Source organism: Prionailurus viverrinus, chromosome D1, assembly GCF_022837055.1.
Source record: "Prionailurus viverrinus isolate Anna chromosome D1, UM_Priviv_1.0, whole genome shotgun sequence".
In the NCBI taxonomy this organism is placed as follows: Eukaryota; Metazoa; Chordata; class Mammalia; order Carnivora; family Felidae; genus Prionailurus; species Prionailurus viverrinus.
This window is the reverse complement of record NC_062570.1, coordinates 61,352,003-61,369,000: the sequence shown is the minus strand read 5'-3', so window position 1 is coordinate 61,369,000 and position 16,998 is coordinate 61,352,003. Positions and strand designations below refer to the sequence as shown.

The window sequence follows — 16,998 nt, the reverse complement described above, 5'->3', positions numbered from 1 at the left end:
CTTAAAATCATCCAAAAGTTTCATTTTGTTTTCCTTATGATTTTGTCATAGCCAAATCATTGAATAGAGAATACCGCTCTGAATGAGATTTTGCACATTTTTCTTTGAAGGGAAACTAGAAGGATTACTGCTATAACATCATAGGAAAAAACAGACTGGTTCACAGTCAGTAGGAATATAGATGTGGCTATAACTAAGAAGTCCCTAATGCAATAAAATCTAAAATACTTTACTGCTTGATTATATGACCTTCTGTAGCTACATATACCAATGGACTATGACCAAGGCAATAAAAAGCTATATATTATAGAAATTTTGTGAAAGGAAATTCCCTATGATGCCCAAATAACGAGGTTAGGTGAGGAAGTAGTGGATTCTGTAGAAGAGATTACTGATAAACATGAATATATCTTACTAAGGTGACATGAGTAGACAAAGGCAGAACCTAAAGGAACAGTAAAAGGCCACTAGATATATTTATAATGCTTGACGGTATAAGGATAAAATGCTAAATAGTATAGCATATGCTATATATAAATAATATAAATGTGTATTATATAAATGCAAATATATATATGCATTATTTGTATATTTATAATACATAAAATAATTATAATAGTTATACAAGTAATATGAATACATATTATATAAAATAAATTTATATTAGACAAATACATATTTATATAAACATTTGTGTATATAATTTATATTATATAAATATATAAGAAAATATAAAAATATAAAATGTATAAATGTAAACAAAATATATATAAAAATTAAATTTGTATATGATAAAATATACATTATATGTAAGGTTTTATATTATATATATAAATATATATGTATATGTAATTTTTTGTATATTATGATGTTTTGATATCTTACAAAACCTTTCTGGCTGGGAGAGACCCACCCCTCTCTGGCTGGGTTAGCTAATTCTTAAGGTAACAAAGGGCCCAGCCAGGATCATACCTTCGATATGCAAACTAACCAGTCCATACCTCCTTTATCTGCCAGGAAACAGTATCCCTCTGCCTTAATTATCTTGAGGCCAAGTACCAGGAAACTAGACACTCCACCTCTAACACAAAATCCACCAAACTTATTCCAACTAACCAATTCTAAACTGTTCACACTTCCCTTCCTTCCTTTCCTGTGGAAATACCAACAAAGGCCAGAGCTTAAGCACTTAAATGCTCTGCCTTTGCCACCCTCCCCACCTCCCCCTCCTTTCCTCTGCCTCCTGATCCACCCTGGTGATTTTCTATTTGGCCCTGCAAGGCCTCTGTGTCTCCTGTCTCTAGGACCTATTGGTATGATTACCTCTGTTTTCCTGAGCCTCTCCACTGTTTTTTCTTGAGGCTGCAGCAGACTGATAATCTGATAAAAAGATAACAAATAGTACGGAAAATCGTGGGATAAGAATTTAGAAATATAGCATATCATCTATTGCTGGCACTACGATATGTTACATGGAATCTTACCCAGTTCCTTAATTTTTCTCAACTGTAAATGGGAGTAATAATGGCACTTAACTCATTGAATTATTGTGAGAACTGTGTTAGTTTATATGTGAAGAACTCAGGACAATGTATGAAAGAAAGTAAACACTCAATGTTTGGTAGTTAGTGCTTGTCAGAACCTGTATAGAACTTCTTAGAATACAGACACATCACTGCCTTCTTGAGAAAGACAAAACAAAAGGTAAAACAAAAATATGGAAATGAGGGAACCCGGTGGTTCAGTCGGTTGGGGATCTAACTCTTGATTTGGCTCAGGTCAGGTCATGGTCTCACGGTTTATTAGATCGACCCCCACATCGGGCTCACGCTGACACCTCCTCCAATCCTGCACATGAGAAACTTCCTGAAAAAAGAGTTGATTAAAACTTCATGAGATGTTGAATTTTCTGGAGTGGAATACACTCCCTCAGTTTGATCTATGGGATTGGACATTCGTGTAAGCAGATGAAATGATCATTGTTACAACAACAAAAAAATGACTTCCCAATCATGTGCAGACTGTGTTGGAGTCAATATATTTCACTGATTTTAATTAATTTGACCACTTCACCTGATAAATAATCATGTCCTCCTTTAAAGTCTTAATAGGTAGGGGCACCTGGGTGGCTCAGTTAAGCATCGGACTCTTGATTTCAGCTCAGGTCATGATCTCATGGTTGGTGAGTCTGAGTCCTGCATTGGGCTCCACACTGACAATGGGGAGTCTGCTTGGGACTCTCTCTCCCTGTCTCTGCACCCCCCAAACAAAATTAAATTAAAAAAACCTTAAAAATAAATAAAGTCAGTAGGCAGATGGAAAACCCATAAATAGGAAAACTAATTTCTAGTAGCTTCTAAGGCCATAAAGGCATGCATCTTATGCAATCTTTCTGTATTAATCAGATCAGAAAAATGTTCATTCCTGGTCCCTGAGTAAAAGAGAAGGAGAGAAGAATAGGAAGATGTCTTAAATGGAGGCAGGGTAAAGTATAAGAAACAAGAGACCAATATACTAGATTTTGATGCCCCAGATAAAGAGAAAACTATATTTCAGGAGATGAGTTATGAGCTATGCTTATGGTGGCAACAAGCCCAGATAGTGAAACTATTAAAGGCAATAAGTAGGAAGTTCCCATTTTTGACTTTCTCTTCATATCTTACAAGCTTTCCTGCTCAAACTGCAAACACACGCACACACACAAACACACACCATTCAAAAACATGGATTATCTTCTTATTTTTTATAAACCAAGCAATGCTAGAACTACTTTGTAGTAAACACTAGAGAAGGAGCTTGAAAACCTTATGTTATTTTATTTTCTTTATTTTATTTTATTTTATTTTATTTTATTTATTTTTGCCCTGCCACTAATTAACTGGGATGGCAGTTCATACTTTTCTTCACATGGGATTAAGAAGATGGTACTGGATTACCTTTGCATCTCTTCCATCTCTAAATGACATGAATCTAGTCCATCTCTAATATTATTGACAAATGTACTTGGGTCAGAGAAAATGTGACATGTCAAAGGAAAGTATGCCACTGAAAGTTGCAGGATTAGGATCATCTAATTCTCTATCCTTTCCAGTTCCTCTTAAAATTTGCTACAATTAGAAACACTGAGCCATACTCAGGTCCCAATTAGTGGAGAAGAAATTTACCCAGAGAAAGAGAGAGCTGGCTACAATGTAAGATCAATGGATGAAGCCGCTTTTTTTTTTTTTTTTTTTTTTGCTAGGCTTTGATTTGGAAAGGTACTAATAGCTAAGTGTTTTTTATCATCTGTCTTTAGCTGTTGCTTTTCTTGGCCTTTGAATTTGAGGTGATCCCAGGGCAATTTTCAGACCTGGCCTAGAGAGCTCACCACCTGACTGAAACTCAGCCCCATTTTGGAGGAGAAAGGTATCTCTTGCTGGAGGGCACATAGCCAGAAAGCAGTTACTCCATAAGAAGTTATTTTCAAAGAATGAAAATCAGGGAATCTCAAATTATGGGTCATGTTCAGATCATGGTGCATCTGAGATCATTAGAAATGTGGGGGGTTGGGGCGCCTGGGTGGCGCAGTCGGTTAAGCGTCCCACTTCAGCCAGGTCACGATCTCGCGGTCCGTGAGTTCGAGCCCCGCGTCGGGCTCTGGGCTGATGGCTCAGAGCCCGGAGTCTGTTTCCGATTCTGTGTCTCCCTCTCTCTCTGCCCCTCCCGCGTTCATGCTCTGTCTCTCTCTGTCCCAAAAATAAATAAACATTGAAAAAAAATTAAAAAAAAAAAAAAGAAATGTGGGGGGTGGGGGGAACATCTAAGAAATGGAAAATTTGTAGATGGAAAAGAGGGAAGACAATTTAGTTCACTCTCTGGCCTATGGCCAGACTTGTGGCTTAAGGGAACAGAAAAGATGCTTATCTTTATAAATACTACTCATAGCATGCAAAATTATGTTGGAAACTTAAAATTGAAACTAAAGGACCTCTATAAAACTATCTCCCCCTTTTTGCTAAAGCAAAGGTTTCACTTCTCAGTTGCTCTTGTTTTCATCACAACATTGTATTGTTTCCTTTGTCTCTATTAAATATTTGGACTCATTTTGTTGAGGCCCCTCATGCTTATAATTAGCAACCTGAGCAAGTGCTTCCTTGTCTCCATGAAAGTTATTACCGTGTTCATAATTCTTTTACATGACTAACACCAACTTTGAAATTACTTACTATATTTATTTTATGCCAACATTGTCAAATGCCTCACATTTTCATTCTCTCACTATTCATTTCCTGGAGATTAATTTTAAAAATGGATATTAGGTTCCCCTAATGATGAGGGTTAAAACTGTAGGAACAAGTCTTTTCGATCTCTCTCTTTCTGAATGTGTGTGTGGGGGTGTCTACACACGTGTGTATAAGGGTATACACAAGGATTGGAGAGCAGGTGAATTGCAATAGTGTGTTCCAGTATAGGGTATGTATGGGCCTCATGGATACTGGGGGAAGGGTGTTGCAGTCAAGGACAACAGAAAATGCAAAGACATTGAAGTTGAATATACAATGCATGCTTGGTAGCTGTAAGGAGGCATGGGTAACTGGAAAGGAATAAGCAAGGGGGATTCACTTATAAAGGATAATTTCGAGGGGTGCCTGGGTGACTCAGTCAGTTAAGCGTTTCGACTCTTGATGTTAGCTCAGGTCATGACCTCACGCTTCCTGATCTAGCTGCACATTGTGCTCTGCCCTGACACCATGGAGCCTGCTTGGAATTTCTCTTCTCCATCTCTCTCTGCCCCTCCCCCACTCATGCTCTTTCTTTCTCTCTCAAAATAAACATTAAAAAACTAAAATAAAAGATAATTTTGAGAGATAAGAGTGGTGCAATTGTAATACCTAGGCTCTGATTCTTAAAAAAAAAAAGGCGAGAAATTGAGTTTGGTTTTGTAGTAGAGAAGTGTTTATGTTCTCAACTGTATTTAAGTAAACTGCCTGGCTATTCCTTTGGTAATTGGTATAAGTGGAAAATAGTTGAGACAGGGAGCCATTTATAACCTGCATCAATCAACATAGACCAACTAATGTAGTAAAAAAAATTCCCTAAATCTCAGGAACTTGTAACAACAAAGATATACTTCTCACCTATGTGTCAGTTTTGCTGCTTTGATCCAGGGCTTAGGCTGAAGGCGGAGCCCTTTTATTAACCACTGCTATTGTTGTGTCACCAGAGAAAGAGACTATGAAAGTAAATGATGAATTTAATGTTTATTTATTTTTGAGAGAGAGAGAGAGAAAGAGAGAAACAGAGTGCTAGCAGGGTAGGGGCAGAGAAAGAGGGAGACACAGAATTCAAAGCAGGCTCCAGGCTCAGAGCTGTCAGCACAGAGCTTGACCCGGGGCTTGAACCCACAAGCGTTGAGATCATGACCTGAGCTGAAGTCAGACGCTTAACTGACTGAAACATCCAGACACCCCAGTAAATGATGAATTTTAAATTATTAGTTCATAAGTGACATAAGTCTCTCCATTTCTATTACATTGACAAGGAAGTCACATGATGTAATACTGATGCGATTAATATGGAAAAAAGTATGATTAATATGGCACAGACTGATATGGGTGACATTATTAAGAAAGTTTCATAAATATTAGGGACTAATAATACAATCTACTACATTGTGACTGCAATGTCCAGAAAAAAATTAATGGTTTGTACCAGGTAGTTATTTAGTAAATGAGGTGGCCAGAAGCACTTGTTCTGGATATTTTAATAGGAACCCAACACAATGAGATTTAACCAGAAACAAAAGCTCATATCAATATATGCAGAAAAAGAATTTTCAAAAGTTCTATATGCAATCTTCATTTAAAAAATAAATATCTACAGGTGCCTGGGTGGCTCAGTTGGTTAAATGTCCAACTTTGACTCAGGTCATGATCTCACAGTTTGTGAGTTCTAGCCCCACATCAGGCTCTGTTCTGACATTTCAGAACCTGGAGCCTGCTTCAGATTCTGTGTCTCCCTCTCCCTCTCTGCCTCTCCCCACCTCACTCATGCTCTGTCTCTTTCTGTCTCTCAAAAATAAATAAAAACATTTTAAAAAGTATAAAAATAAATTAAAAATATAAACAAACAAACATATATCCAGGGGCACCTTGGTGGCTCAGTCAGTTGAGCGTCTGACTTTGGCTCAGGCCATGATCTCAGGGTTTGTGAGTTTGAACCCCACATCAAGCTCTCACTGCTGTCAGCCTGTCAGCTCAGAGCCCGCTTTGGATCCTCTATCCCCCTCTCATTGCCCCTCCCCTGCTTGCACTTGCCCTAAAATAAATAAATTTTTTTTTTCAAGCAAAAAATAAAAAATAAATATCTAGTCATGAGCAAAATAGGAATATCACTCACATAGCCAGTTAGAAAACACAGCTGGCCAATAGCCCCTTCCAGCCTGGCTCTTAAAAATATCCTCACTTTTGATGTCAGGAGAGCTGAGTGTTTATGCTTAGTCTGTGCTTTCTTACTTTTTTTTTTTTCTTTAGCAGATGTCAAAGAGAATATTTGATTGTCAGCTATATAAGTGATGGCTGCTGTGAGCACAACACTCACTAAAGATAAATGGCTGACTGGTCCTGCTTGCATATTGTGTTCCCAGTGCATGTACCAACAACTTTATTATTTGCCATGAAACGTGTGCTGGTTAATGATTCATTGCCTCTCAGCTCCAGGTTCACTTTTTGCCTTCTCTGTGAACATGTGCCTTGGCCCTCTGATTACTTTGTCTTCACAGCTGGTGCAATGCTACACTTTGTCCGTGGATGGCATGGGTAAGGAACTGAAGGAGGGGAGGGTTTTGCTTCCTGATTCCTACATGGTCACTCCACAGACTCAGTGCAGTTTGTTTGCCATCTGTAGTCGACAGTAGGCTCCTGCAGCTCTTGCAACTCCTCCAGGGCCCAAATTCTGCAATAAATGAAGCAGGCAGCACCCAGTGGTAGCCGTTTCCTCATGAGCCCTGGCATCCTACAAGGTGGACTTGTGGCAAGTTCCACTGAAGCAGTATCACAGCCACTTTTCTGTCTCTCAGTGATCCAAGGCTCTTCCTTCTCTAATGAGGTCTGGTTAACAGACCGGAGCTTTATAGTTTTTTTCATCAATGCTTAGGTCTATGATTCACCTTAAGTTAATTTTGCTATGCCATATGAGGCAGATGTCAAAGTTCATTTTCTCATACAATTATTTGCTCCAGCTCTCCATTTCAGGAAGACTATCTAATCTCCATTACACCACTTATCTATCTTCTTCAAAAAACAAATGACCTTACATGTATGAGTATATTGCATATTTCATGGGTAACAGAAGTCACAATAAATATTAATTTTATTTGTAATTGAATAAATGAAAACACAGAATATCAAAATGTGTAGCATGTGAAAAAGCAATGGTTAAAATAAATCCCTACTTGAAAATGCATAAATTCCAAAAGGGAAAGTTTGAAAACCAATAATCAAAGCTTCTTTATGAATAAGTAAAAAGAACTGCAAATTAAACACAAAGAAAGTAAAAGGAAGGACATGATAAAGATTGGATTAGAAGTCAAATGCATTACAGATAGAAAGTACCATTGTTAGTCTGGATACTTTTTATGTCAACCTAGCTGTGGTTTTGGAGCTAAAAGCTTTTAAGATAGAGCCTAATGATGTGAATCCCCAATAGTGAATGCACGGAGTCCAAACTCTCTCCATCTCTAGGAAATAAAAGTATTCTGTACCTGACCACAAACATTTGATAGATCACTGGTGGGATCCATGACTCAGAAGAAAAATCCGTGCCACACGCTTACGAATTACCTTATTTTTTACACCATAGACAATAGGGTTGAGTGGCACAAGGAGATAGATGGTAGACAGGAGAATGTGGGTAGGGCGAGCTACATGTCCAAAACGGTGGCTGAAAAAGGAGAAGAAGCCAAGAATATAAAACTCAAGGAAAACAAAAATATGAGCTGTGCATGTGTTAAATGCTGTGAGCCGTGCCTCCTTTTGGTGTAGATGAAAAACAGCCTGGAAAATAAGGATATAGGAAATGAGGACAAAAATCATGTCAAATCCCAGTATTGTAAAACCTACTAGGAGACCACATGTTATATTGACTTGGATGTCTTCTGCAGCTAGCTTGACCATGGCCATGTGCTCACAGTAAGAGTGGGGCAATCAGAATGGAATGAAAAACATGAAATCTTTTGATCAGAATGGGTGACAGACCAACCAGCACTGTAGCTCAGATCGCCACTGTTGCTATCATCCGATCCAGGATGGAAGGCGTGAGGATGGATGTGTCTCAGTGGATCACAGATGGCAATGTAACGATCAAAAGCCATGGCCAACAGAATGCCAGACTCCATGCACTGCAAGGCATGAATGAAGAACAGCTGGGTCAGGCAGCTGTCAAAGGCCATGGAGCAAGATCTGAACCAGAAGATGGCCAACATCTTGGGAGCAATGGCTGCGCAGAGTCCTATGTCAGTGGCTGCCAGCACTGCCAGGAAGTTATACATGGGCTGATGCAGGCTGCATTCTGTAGCAATGATGATTAGTAAAATAATATTTCCCAGAAGAGCCACTATGCACACAGCAAAGAAGGGAAACCCAATCCAAAACTTCACATGTTCTAGTCCAGGAATTCTGATCAAGATTACAGTTCTGAGTGTCAAATATGATGTATTGATGGATGTCATAGACATTGGTATTCTGTCTTCTTGGTGCTCTGATTCTGACACCTGCAGAAGGAAACTTGGATGAGAAATGGAGAGGCTTCATCCCTCACTATCATTCAACCATTATCTTTCAACCATTGAGCATTGAGCAAGTAAGTTCAGATCTATGGATGGCAGTATGGCCAGAATGTTCTGATGAATTTCTATAATGTCAGAGCAGTAGAAGCAAACAATCCTGCAGACCTTAACCTGAGCTAAAAAATGGGAACATTTCAGTATTCCTGCCTTCGTTTTTCTGGAAATGGAAACCATGAGATGGAAAACACTGATTTTTGCCATCTGTCATCAGCTCTAGCCTAGTTTGCCTGAAAGCCACCATTAAGTGTTCCTTCTTTATGTACCTAGATGCCAACCCAGTTTCACTGCAGTTGGAAATTCTCCTGGCAGTCTTGATGTCCTAGAAGAAATCTTGTTTCTGTCACTGTGTGTGCATTAATATATAATCCTATAAGAGCCTTCAATATTACTTCAATATTACTCCTGGTGCCAGAGAGGGAGTTATCTCAGAGTCATTAACATTGGCTCCCAATGGGATTTGTTAGAAGAGTTTATCTTTCTTATATTAACTCATTCGTTTATCAAAATATTGAACAAACTACTGCTTTTCCAGGCACTCAACGTGGTCCTTAGAAGAAATTTGAAGAGGGTGTTCACCTTTCAGATACAGCCAGATGAAATTAATTCTCTAAAATAATTAAGGCTCACTTATTTAGGATAGATTTGTGGAATAGGGAATGTGAAATAGTCTGTTTTTACTGGGGCTTAGGAAAAGGAAGAAGAAGAAAGAAGGGGAAAAAAAAGAAAAGGATGCACAGTTACCAAATTCAAGAAGAATGGACAATTTAAAATAGGATAGTGTATTAAAAAAAAAAAAAGCAGGGGTGCCTGGGTGGCTCAGTCAGTTAAGCCTCCGACTTTGGCTCAGGTCATAAACTCATGGTTCATGAGTTAGAGCCCCAAGTCAAGCTCTCTGCTGGCAGCACAGAGCCCAATTCAAATCCTCTGTCCCCCTCTCTCTCTGCACTTACTCTGCTACTCTCTCTCTCAAAAATAAATAAATAAATAAATAAATAATAAATAAATAAATAAATAAATAAAAGAAAAGCAGAATCTGGCTACTTTAGACATACTCTGAAGCTAGGTTAGTGTAATTATGTTTTCTTCCCTGTTAAAGATCACTGGATCACTAGACTTCTTGAGCTCTGGGTAAGATTGCATATCCTGTTTTGCATGGTAGACTCTCTACTTTTGCTTTTTAATACCTTTACACTGTATTGTGAATGATTAGCTGTGGTTTAAATCCTGAAGCACCTCTGACTATGATGTCTTACAATATGAGTAGTACCTGATATCGAATGTCACATCGAATGTCATAACGGAGCTAATGGTTCTTGAAGTAAAACTTAAAAAAGTGTAGGGACCCATCAATGCGTTCGCCTGGAGTTTATCTCTCATGTTTTCCCAGACTAAGCCCCCAGCAACTTGTCAATTATAGTTTGTATTTCCTTATCCTGGCACTGCTTCTCTTAGAGATTTCTGCTCTGGTAAATTATAATTTTTCTGTCTTCACTTATTGGTTTCTCCAGTTTGGGGGACAGCAGTTTGCCTTGTGACCTTACTTCTCTTATGAGTCTAGGAAGAGTTGCTGACTTCTCAGTTGGTTCAGCTTTTTACTTGTTGTTAGGGTAGAGTGTGAACTTCCAGATTCTCATATGCCAGCCTGGAAAACTGAAGTCTGAATCCTGCTGTTTTCATCCATTCTACCACTCTTCATTTTGACTGGGGATTTTAAAACATTTACATTTATTTTTTATTTTTATTTTTTTAATTATTTTTTTTAACGTTTATTCATTCTTGAGAGACAGAGCATGAGCAGGGAAGGGGCAGAGAGAGGGAGACACAGAATGCGAAACAGGCTTCAGGCTCCGAGCTGTCAGCACCGAGCCCGACGCGGGGCTCGAACCCACAAACTGCAAGATCCTGACCTGAGCAGAAGTCAGATGCTCAACCGACTGAGCCACCCAGGCTCCCCAAAACATTTACATTTAAAATAATTTTTCCTAGGGAAGGATTTACCATTACTGTTTTGTTATTTGTTTTCTTTATGTCTTATAACTTTCTTGTCCCTCGTTTCCTCTTTTATTGCCTGTCTTTGTGTTTGCTTAATTTTTGTAATGACACTTTTTGGATTCCTTGACATTTCCTTTTGTGTATAGTTTACAAATATTTTCTTTGTGATTGCCGCAGGAATTACATATAACATCCCAAAGTTATAACAATATATTTTAAACTAAACTTCAGTCCCAGACAAAAGCTCTACTCCCTTCTTTAGAACTCCACCACCCACATAATGACATTATGTTATTAATGTTACAAAGTACATCCTTATATATTTCGTATGCATTAACTTAGATTTATAATTGTTTGTGCTTTTGTCTTTCATATCCTGTAGAAGAATAAAAAGTTGAGTTATGAACCAAAATTGGGATAATACTGATTTTTATACCTGTGTATGTATTTATCTTTGCTGAAGAACTTTATATTTTTGTATAGGTTTGAGTTACTCTCTAGCTTCCTTTCATTTCAACAGAAAGGACTCCCTTTAGCATTCCTTGTAAAGCAGGTTTAGAGATAATGAACTCTCTCAGCTTTTTCGTGTCTGGGAATATCCTATTGTCCTCATTTTGAAGGGCAGTTTTGCTAGATAAGGAATTCTTGAATACTTTTTTAATAATTTACATATAGCACCCCTCTCTGTTCTGGCCTGCAAAGTTTATGTCCCAAGTTGCAGTGGAATGAAGCTGATGTGTTAAAGGAATAAAGAATGTGTTCTCTATCTTTTCAGTTCCCTTCAAGTCCTGTTAAGTGGTTGACAGATTATATCAAAATACTAAGAGATGGCTATATCTGCAACTGTAAACCCAAGGGAGTGTGCAGATAAACTATGATTCCTGCAACTAGGAAGATTATCAAATATTTACCAACAATACAAATACCCCCTCCCCTTTCTTAGTGATTCCATGAGGACCTGTTTGTGTCACTTGTTATTCTTGCTTATCCTCTGAGATTACCCTGTTGAAGCTACTATATATGGAAACTACATGTTTAGGTTGCTTCTTGGTTCTGAGTCTGTTTCCTTGTGAGATAGTTAAGGTTATGAAACTAAAGAAGGATGGAGAGAAAGATAGTCTGAGCAATCTAAGGAAAACTTTCAAAGACATGGGATTTTCTTAACATCTTTTTACTTTCCAAATGTCCTAGTTTCAAGAAAGAAGATATAATTCTTTGAAACAGAGGGAATACACATTTTTCATTCTTTATGGATGAAATGAAGAAAAAAATAGATTGTAGGAAACAAAGATCTTTTTTAAGGATCTCATAGAAGTGAAAGTTTTCTCTCATTTTGACCATATTTCATATTGTGTGAATCTATTGAAGGAACAAGAAGAAGGATACCTCATGATCTCCATACTCAACCTCAGGTTGGCATTTTCAGGGAGATGATCTCACAGACATTGTATCATGTGTTTTTGTACAGAAAAAAAAAGTGTTTTAGAAACCAGTGTGTGTATCTCTGAGTGTGTGCACTTTCTACTTCTGTGCTTACAATGTTCTGCATTGTATCTGTAACTCCAGCAGTTACTAGTAAGCACCTGACAACCACTGCATTGGTCTAGATTATAAAATTTCCTGCTGGTTATGTGCTTACACATGAATGTGTAGGGACCTTTGTTTACCCACAGAATTTTATCTCACTTTAATTTCTTTGTAATCATTTTTAAAAAAATTTTAATGTTTATTTTTGGGAGAGAGAGAGAGAGAGAGAGAGAGGGGGCTTGAGCAGGGGAGGGGTAGAGAGGTAGGGAAATACAGAATCCAAAACAGGCTTCAGGCTCCAAGCTGTCAGCACAGAACACGACACAGGGCTTGAACCCACAAACCATGAGATCATGGCCTGAATTCAAGTGGGATGCTTAACTGACTGAGCCACTCAGGCACCCCATCGCTTTGTAATCTTTGAGTCTCAATTACACTAGATTTAATTCATTACATCGTGATTGTCCTTCCCAGTGGAACTTTGTTTATGCCCCTTTCCTTTCCTTTGTTTATGTGTGTGTGCATGTGGGTGCAGATAAACAGATACATATTATCTTTATCTATACCTAAATATCTATATTCAGATTCCATGGGACCAAGTCATATAATCTTCACATTCCAACCTAAGTTCCATTTACTCAAGAAGACTTTTTTTTGACTCACGAAGCTTAATTTGATCCTTTGCTATCATTTCTGTATAACTCATCCTTCCCTTAGCTTTGGGATAAGTTTTGGCCATATAAATTATGTGTTGAAAGTTACACTACCATTATTTGTTTAAAGTTAAATCAGGAAAAAGACATATTTTTGTTTTTCACTGTAATAAAGCTAGGTTATAGTACATATAAAAGTCTGGAAAAATTGTTTGGTTAATAATATATGGGGGATATAATAAGTATTCTGGTATGATTCAGGAAAGCATATGTATCGGTAACTCTGTGTAAGTTCTTATTAGTACATATTATATTTATAAGGATTTGTTTGGGACAGAAAGAGAGCATATTATCTTTAAAAACTGATGGAAGTTCTACATAAGTACTATGTACTGCCTTGATGGGAGCCAGGAGAAGCAGAAAACTAGTAACCAAGGGTTACTCTCCAACTGAAACATTTGTGGTGACTTAGAAGTTAGTTTTTCTCTTTAACCTTCTCAACTCCTGCCTCATGCTCACCCACTTTATCCCAGGACTTCTCTGCTATGGGGATTTGACTATTGCTTGGAATTATAGGACGAAGTATAAAGAAATCTACTATAGTCCATAACTGATATCTCAAGCATCATCAGGTATAAATTTACCAATCCAATAAATAAACCGTTGTGCATGTTTGAGAATTTGAGTTTCTAGATCAACAAATGAAGGAGCACAATTAGTATCCGTCTGTACTGTGAAATAATCTAAATCTGGAAAAAAAATGAGAATAAAAGGGTAGTGAGTGGGGTTAATGTTAAGAAATATCTTATCCTTACCAATAGATATCTGTTGGTTCAAAAGAACATAATATGTGCCTACTTGAACAGTACATGATAGAAAGAAATAAACAATAGGAAAAAAGCAAGTTGTAATCTTGTCAGATTAGTCACGTATGCACAGTGGTAAATGAAAGGCTAAAGATAAAGACTGAGTTGATTCTACTTCAAAAGCTGTGTCAAAGACTTCAATATCATGTCCAGAGAGGGACAAAGACCATTTATTTCTATTCCCCATGTGAATGCCAGATTGGACTATAAGGGTCCTTTCAATAACTACTTGATGTTTTCATAGTGCCTCTGCTTGATCACTTCTAGTTAGGGGAAAGCCCACTGACATAACGGGAAATAATGAATGGTAACTCAAGGAAGACATTCAGTAAATATTAGTTGACTTACATTCAGGTATGACTACAGATGGAATCTTTTACTGGAAATGAAGAGACAAGGTAATTTATAAGTCCCTGGGATAATATGATATAAGTATTATCTTTCTGTACTTCTAAACACAGTCATTTGGTTAGTTATTACTAATTTTGGTATTATGGTCCTAGTGAATTTAAATACACTTGATTATGAATTTGAATTGTTTTTAGCAATAGATCATTAAGGGTCTTCCTGAACAGAATCTCCATGTTTTTAGCATCTGGTTGTGATCATCTGTCATAGCAACTTTATCTTTAGAAGTACTGATAAGCACGGGAAAAAGCATCATGCCTCCTTTCAACACCTCTCATCCTTCTCCTGTCACCTTCTTGCTGATGGGCATCCCAGGACTAGAGCACCTGCATGTCTGGATTGGGATTCCCTTCTGCTCCATGTATGTGGTGGCTGTGGTGGGGAATGTGACCATCCTGGCCGTGGTGAAGGCAGAGCGGAGTCTCCATGAGCCTATGTTCTTCTTTTTGTGCATGCTCTCCGTCACTGACCTGGTCCTCTCCACATCTACACTGCCTCGGATGCTGTGTCTCTTCTGGCTTGGAGTCCATGACATTGCCTTTGATGTCTGTCTAGCCCAAATGTTCTTCATTCATAGTTTTACTGCTATGGAATCTGGCTTTTTCCTGGCCATGGCCTTTGACCGTTATGTGGCCATTTGTCATCCACTGCACCATACTACCATTCTCACCCATGCACGCATCACCATAATGAGTATTATTGTGGTGATTAGGGGTGTAGCGTTCTTTTCTCCACATCCCATCCTGCTCAAACAACTTCCCTACTGCAGATCACGAATTATTGCCCACACCTATTGTGAGTTCATGGCCGTGGTGAAGCTGGCATGTATGGACATAGGGGCCACCAAGAGTTATAGCCTCAGTATGGCTTCTATCATTGGCTCATGTGATGCAATTCTCATTGCTGTATCCTATGCCTTCATCCTGCGCTCTGTATTTCGCCTGCCATCCCGAGAAGCTAGCTTTAAGGCTCTGGGCACATGTGGGTCACATGTCTGTGTTATTCTTGTCTTCTATTCCACAGCTGGTTTTTCCATTTTCACTCACCGTTTTGGGAAAAATGTGCCTGCACATGTCCATATTTTTATTGCAAATATGTACCTTTTGGTGCCCCCTTTTCTCAACCCTATTGTATATGGAGTAAGGACCAAGAAAATACGGGAACATATTAGGACATTAATGGTCAAAGTTGCTTGATTGTAGCTGAATTGATAAAATAAATGGAAATAAAAGAAGTGATATAATTAAAATAACTAGCTGCTCTTACTCTCACAAGCAGAATTGCATTTACCATGTGAAAGTTCTTTTATTTACTATATGTCTGTGAATTCCAAAAATTCTAATCAAACAAGTTATTTCAGCTTTTTCATTTATTAAATATTCGAGGACAAATTGTCAATCTCCTTCTAACTGTATGTCTTATGGAGGATAATTACAAACAGAGAGTGAACAGTGGAAGGAGAAAAAGGATAAGTAAACAATATAGAAAAAAAAGATTTCTATAGAGAACTAAATGATGGACAGTTTCCCACTTGTATTTATGGAACAGCTCAGTGTACAACTGCAATAAGCTTCTCTTGATGTTTCTCTTTGTTAATATATATTTGTATGTTGGTAATAAAGAAAAGACCATGAAGATCAGTCTTATCATCGATCTATATTTCCATGTATCTATGTATCTATCCGATATCACCACTTATGCTTTTTGCATTAAGATAAGAATGTAACTAAAGGACATTTACTGGTGGCTTTTTTAGTATTGTGGTAAAATATACATAACATAATAGTTGTTATTTTAACCATTTTTAATTGTCCAGTTCAGTGTAATTCATGCATTCACATTGCTGTGCAGTCATCACCACCATTCTTCTTCAGAGATTTTTATCTTTCCCATCTGAAATCTATCCATTAACATTAACTTCCCATTCCCCACATTCCCTGGCAACTACCATTATACTGTCTTTGTGAATTTGGCTACTCTAGGTACTTATATAAGTGGAATCATACAGTATTGGTCTTTTTGTGACTGGCTTATTTCACTCAACATAATTTCTTCAAGGTCCATTCATGTAGAATGCGTCAGAATTTCCTTACCTTTTAATGTGGAATAATATTTCCAATAAATATTATAGTGGACTATAGATACATAGATAAAACAGACATATACCTAGATACAGATTCCTATCTATCTATCTATATTTCATTTATCCATTTATCTGTGGATGGACACTTGGGTTGCTTCCAACTTTTGCCTCCTATGAGTAATGCTATTGTGGATGTAATTATATAAATATCTGTTCTAGTCTCTGTTTTAATTTCTTTTGGATAAATACCCAGAAGTGGAATTGCTGTATTATATGGTAATTCTGTGTTTTCATTTTTGAGCAATAGCCATGTCTCTTTTTGCACAGCAGCTGCATCATATTACATTCTCACTAGCAATGCAAAGGGTTCCAATTTTTCATATCCACACCAACGATTTTTTTTACTTTTTTTACATGTTTATTTATTTTCAAGAGACAGAGAAACAAGAAGTGAGGAGGGGGTAGCACAGAGAGAGGGAGACACAGAATTCAAGCAGGCTCCAGGCTCTGAGCTGTCAGCACAGAGCCTGATGTGGGGCTTGAATCCATGAACTGTGAGATCACGACCTGAGCTGAAGTCGTACGTTTAACCGACTGAGCCACCCAGGCACTCCTAATTTTTTTAATTTTTTAAAAATAGTAGCC

The 16,998-nt window shown here is 37.8% G+C and overlaps 1 protein-coding gene, 1 non-coding gene and 1 pseudogene across 2 annotated transcripts; 1 reads left to right on the top strand and 2 right to left on the bottom strand.

Annotated features, from left to right (window-relative positions):
- Positions 1-7,763: 7,763 nt before the first annotated feature.
- Positions 7,764-8,707, bottom strand: LOC125146693 (olfactory receptor 52A1-like; annotated as a pseudogene).
- Positions 8,708-10,688: 1,981 nt separating this feature from the next.
- TRNAR-UCU (transfer RNA arginine (anticodon UCU)) lies at positions 10,689-10,773 on the bottom strand. The gene has a single exon. It is a non-coding gene; the product is annotated as a tRNA-Arg (tRNA).
- Positions 10,774-14,524: 3,751 nt separating this feature from the next.
- LOC125146784 (olfactory receptor 52E4-like) lies at positions 14,525-15,466 on the top strand. Its single transcript, XM_047823615.1, has one exon. It carries the CDS (start codon positions 14,525-14,527, stop codon positions 15,464-15,466), a length of 942 nt encoding a protein of 313 aa, XP_047679571.1.
- The last annotated feature ends 1,532 nt before the right edge of the window (positions 15,467-16,998 follow it).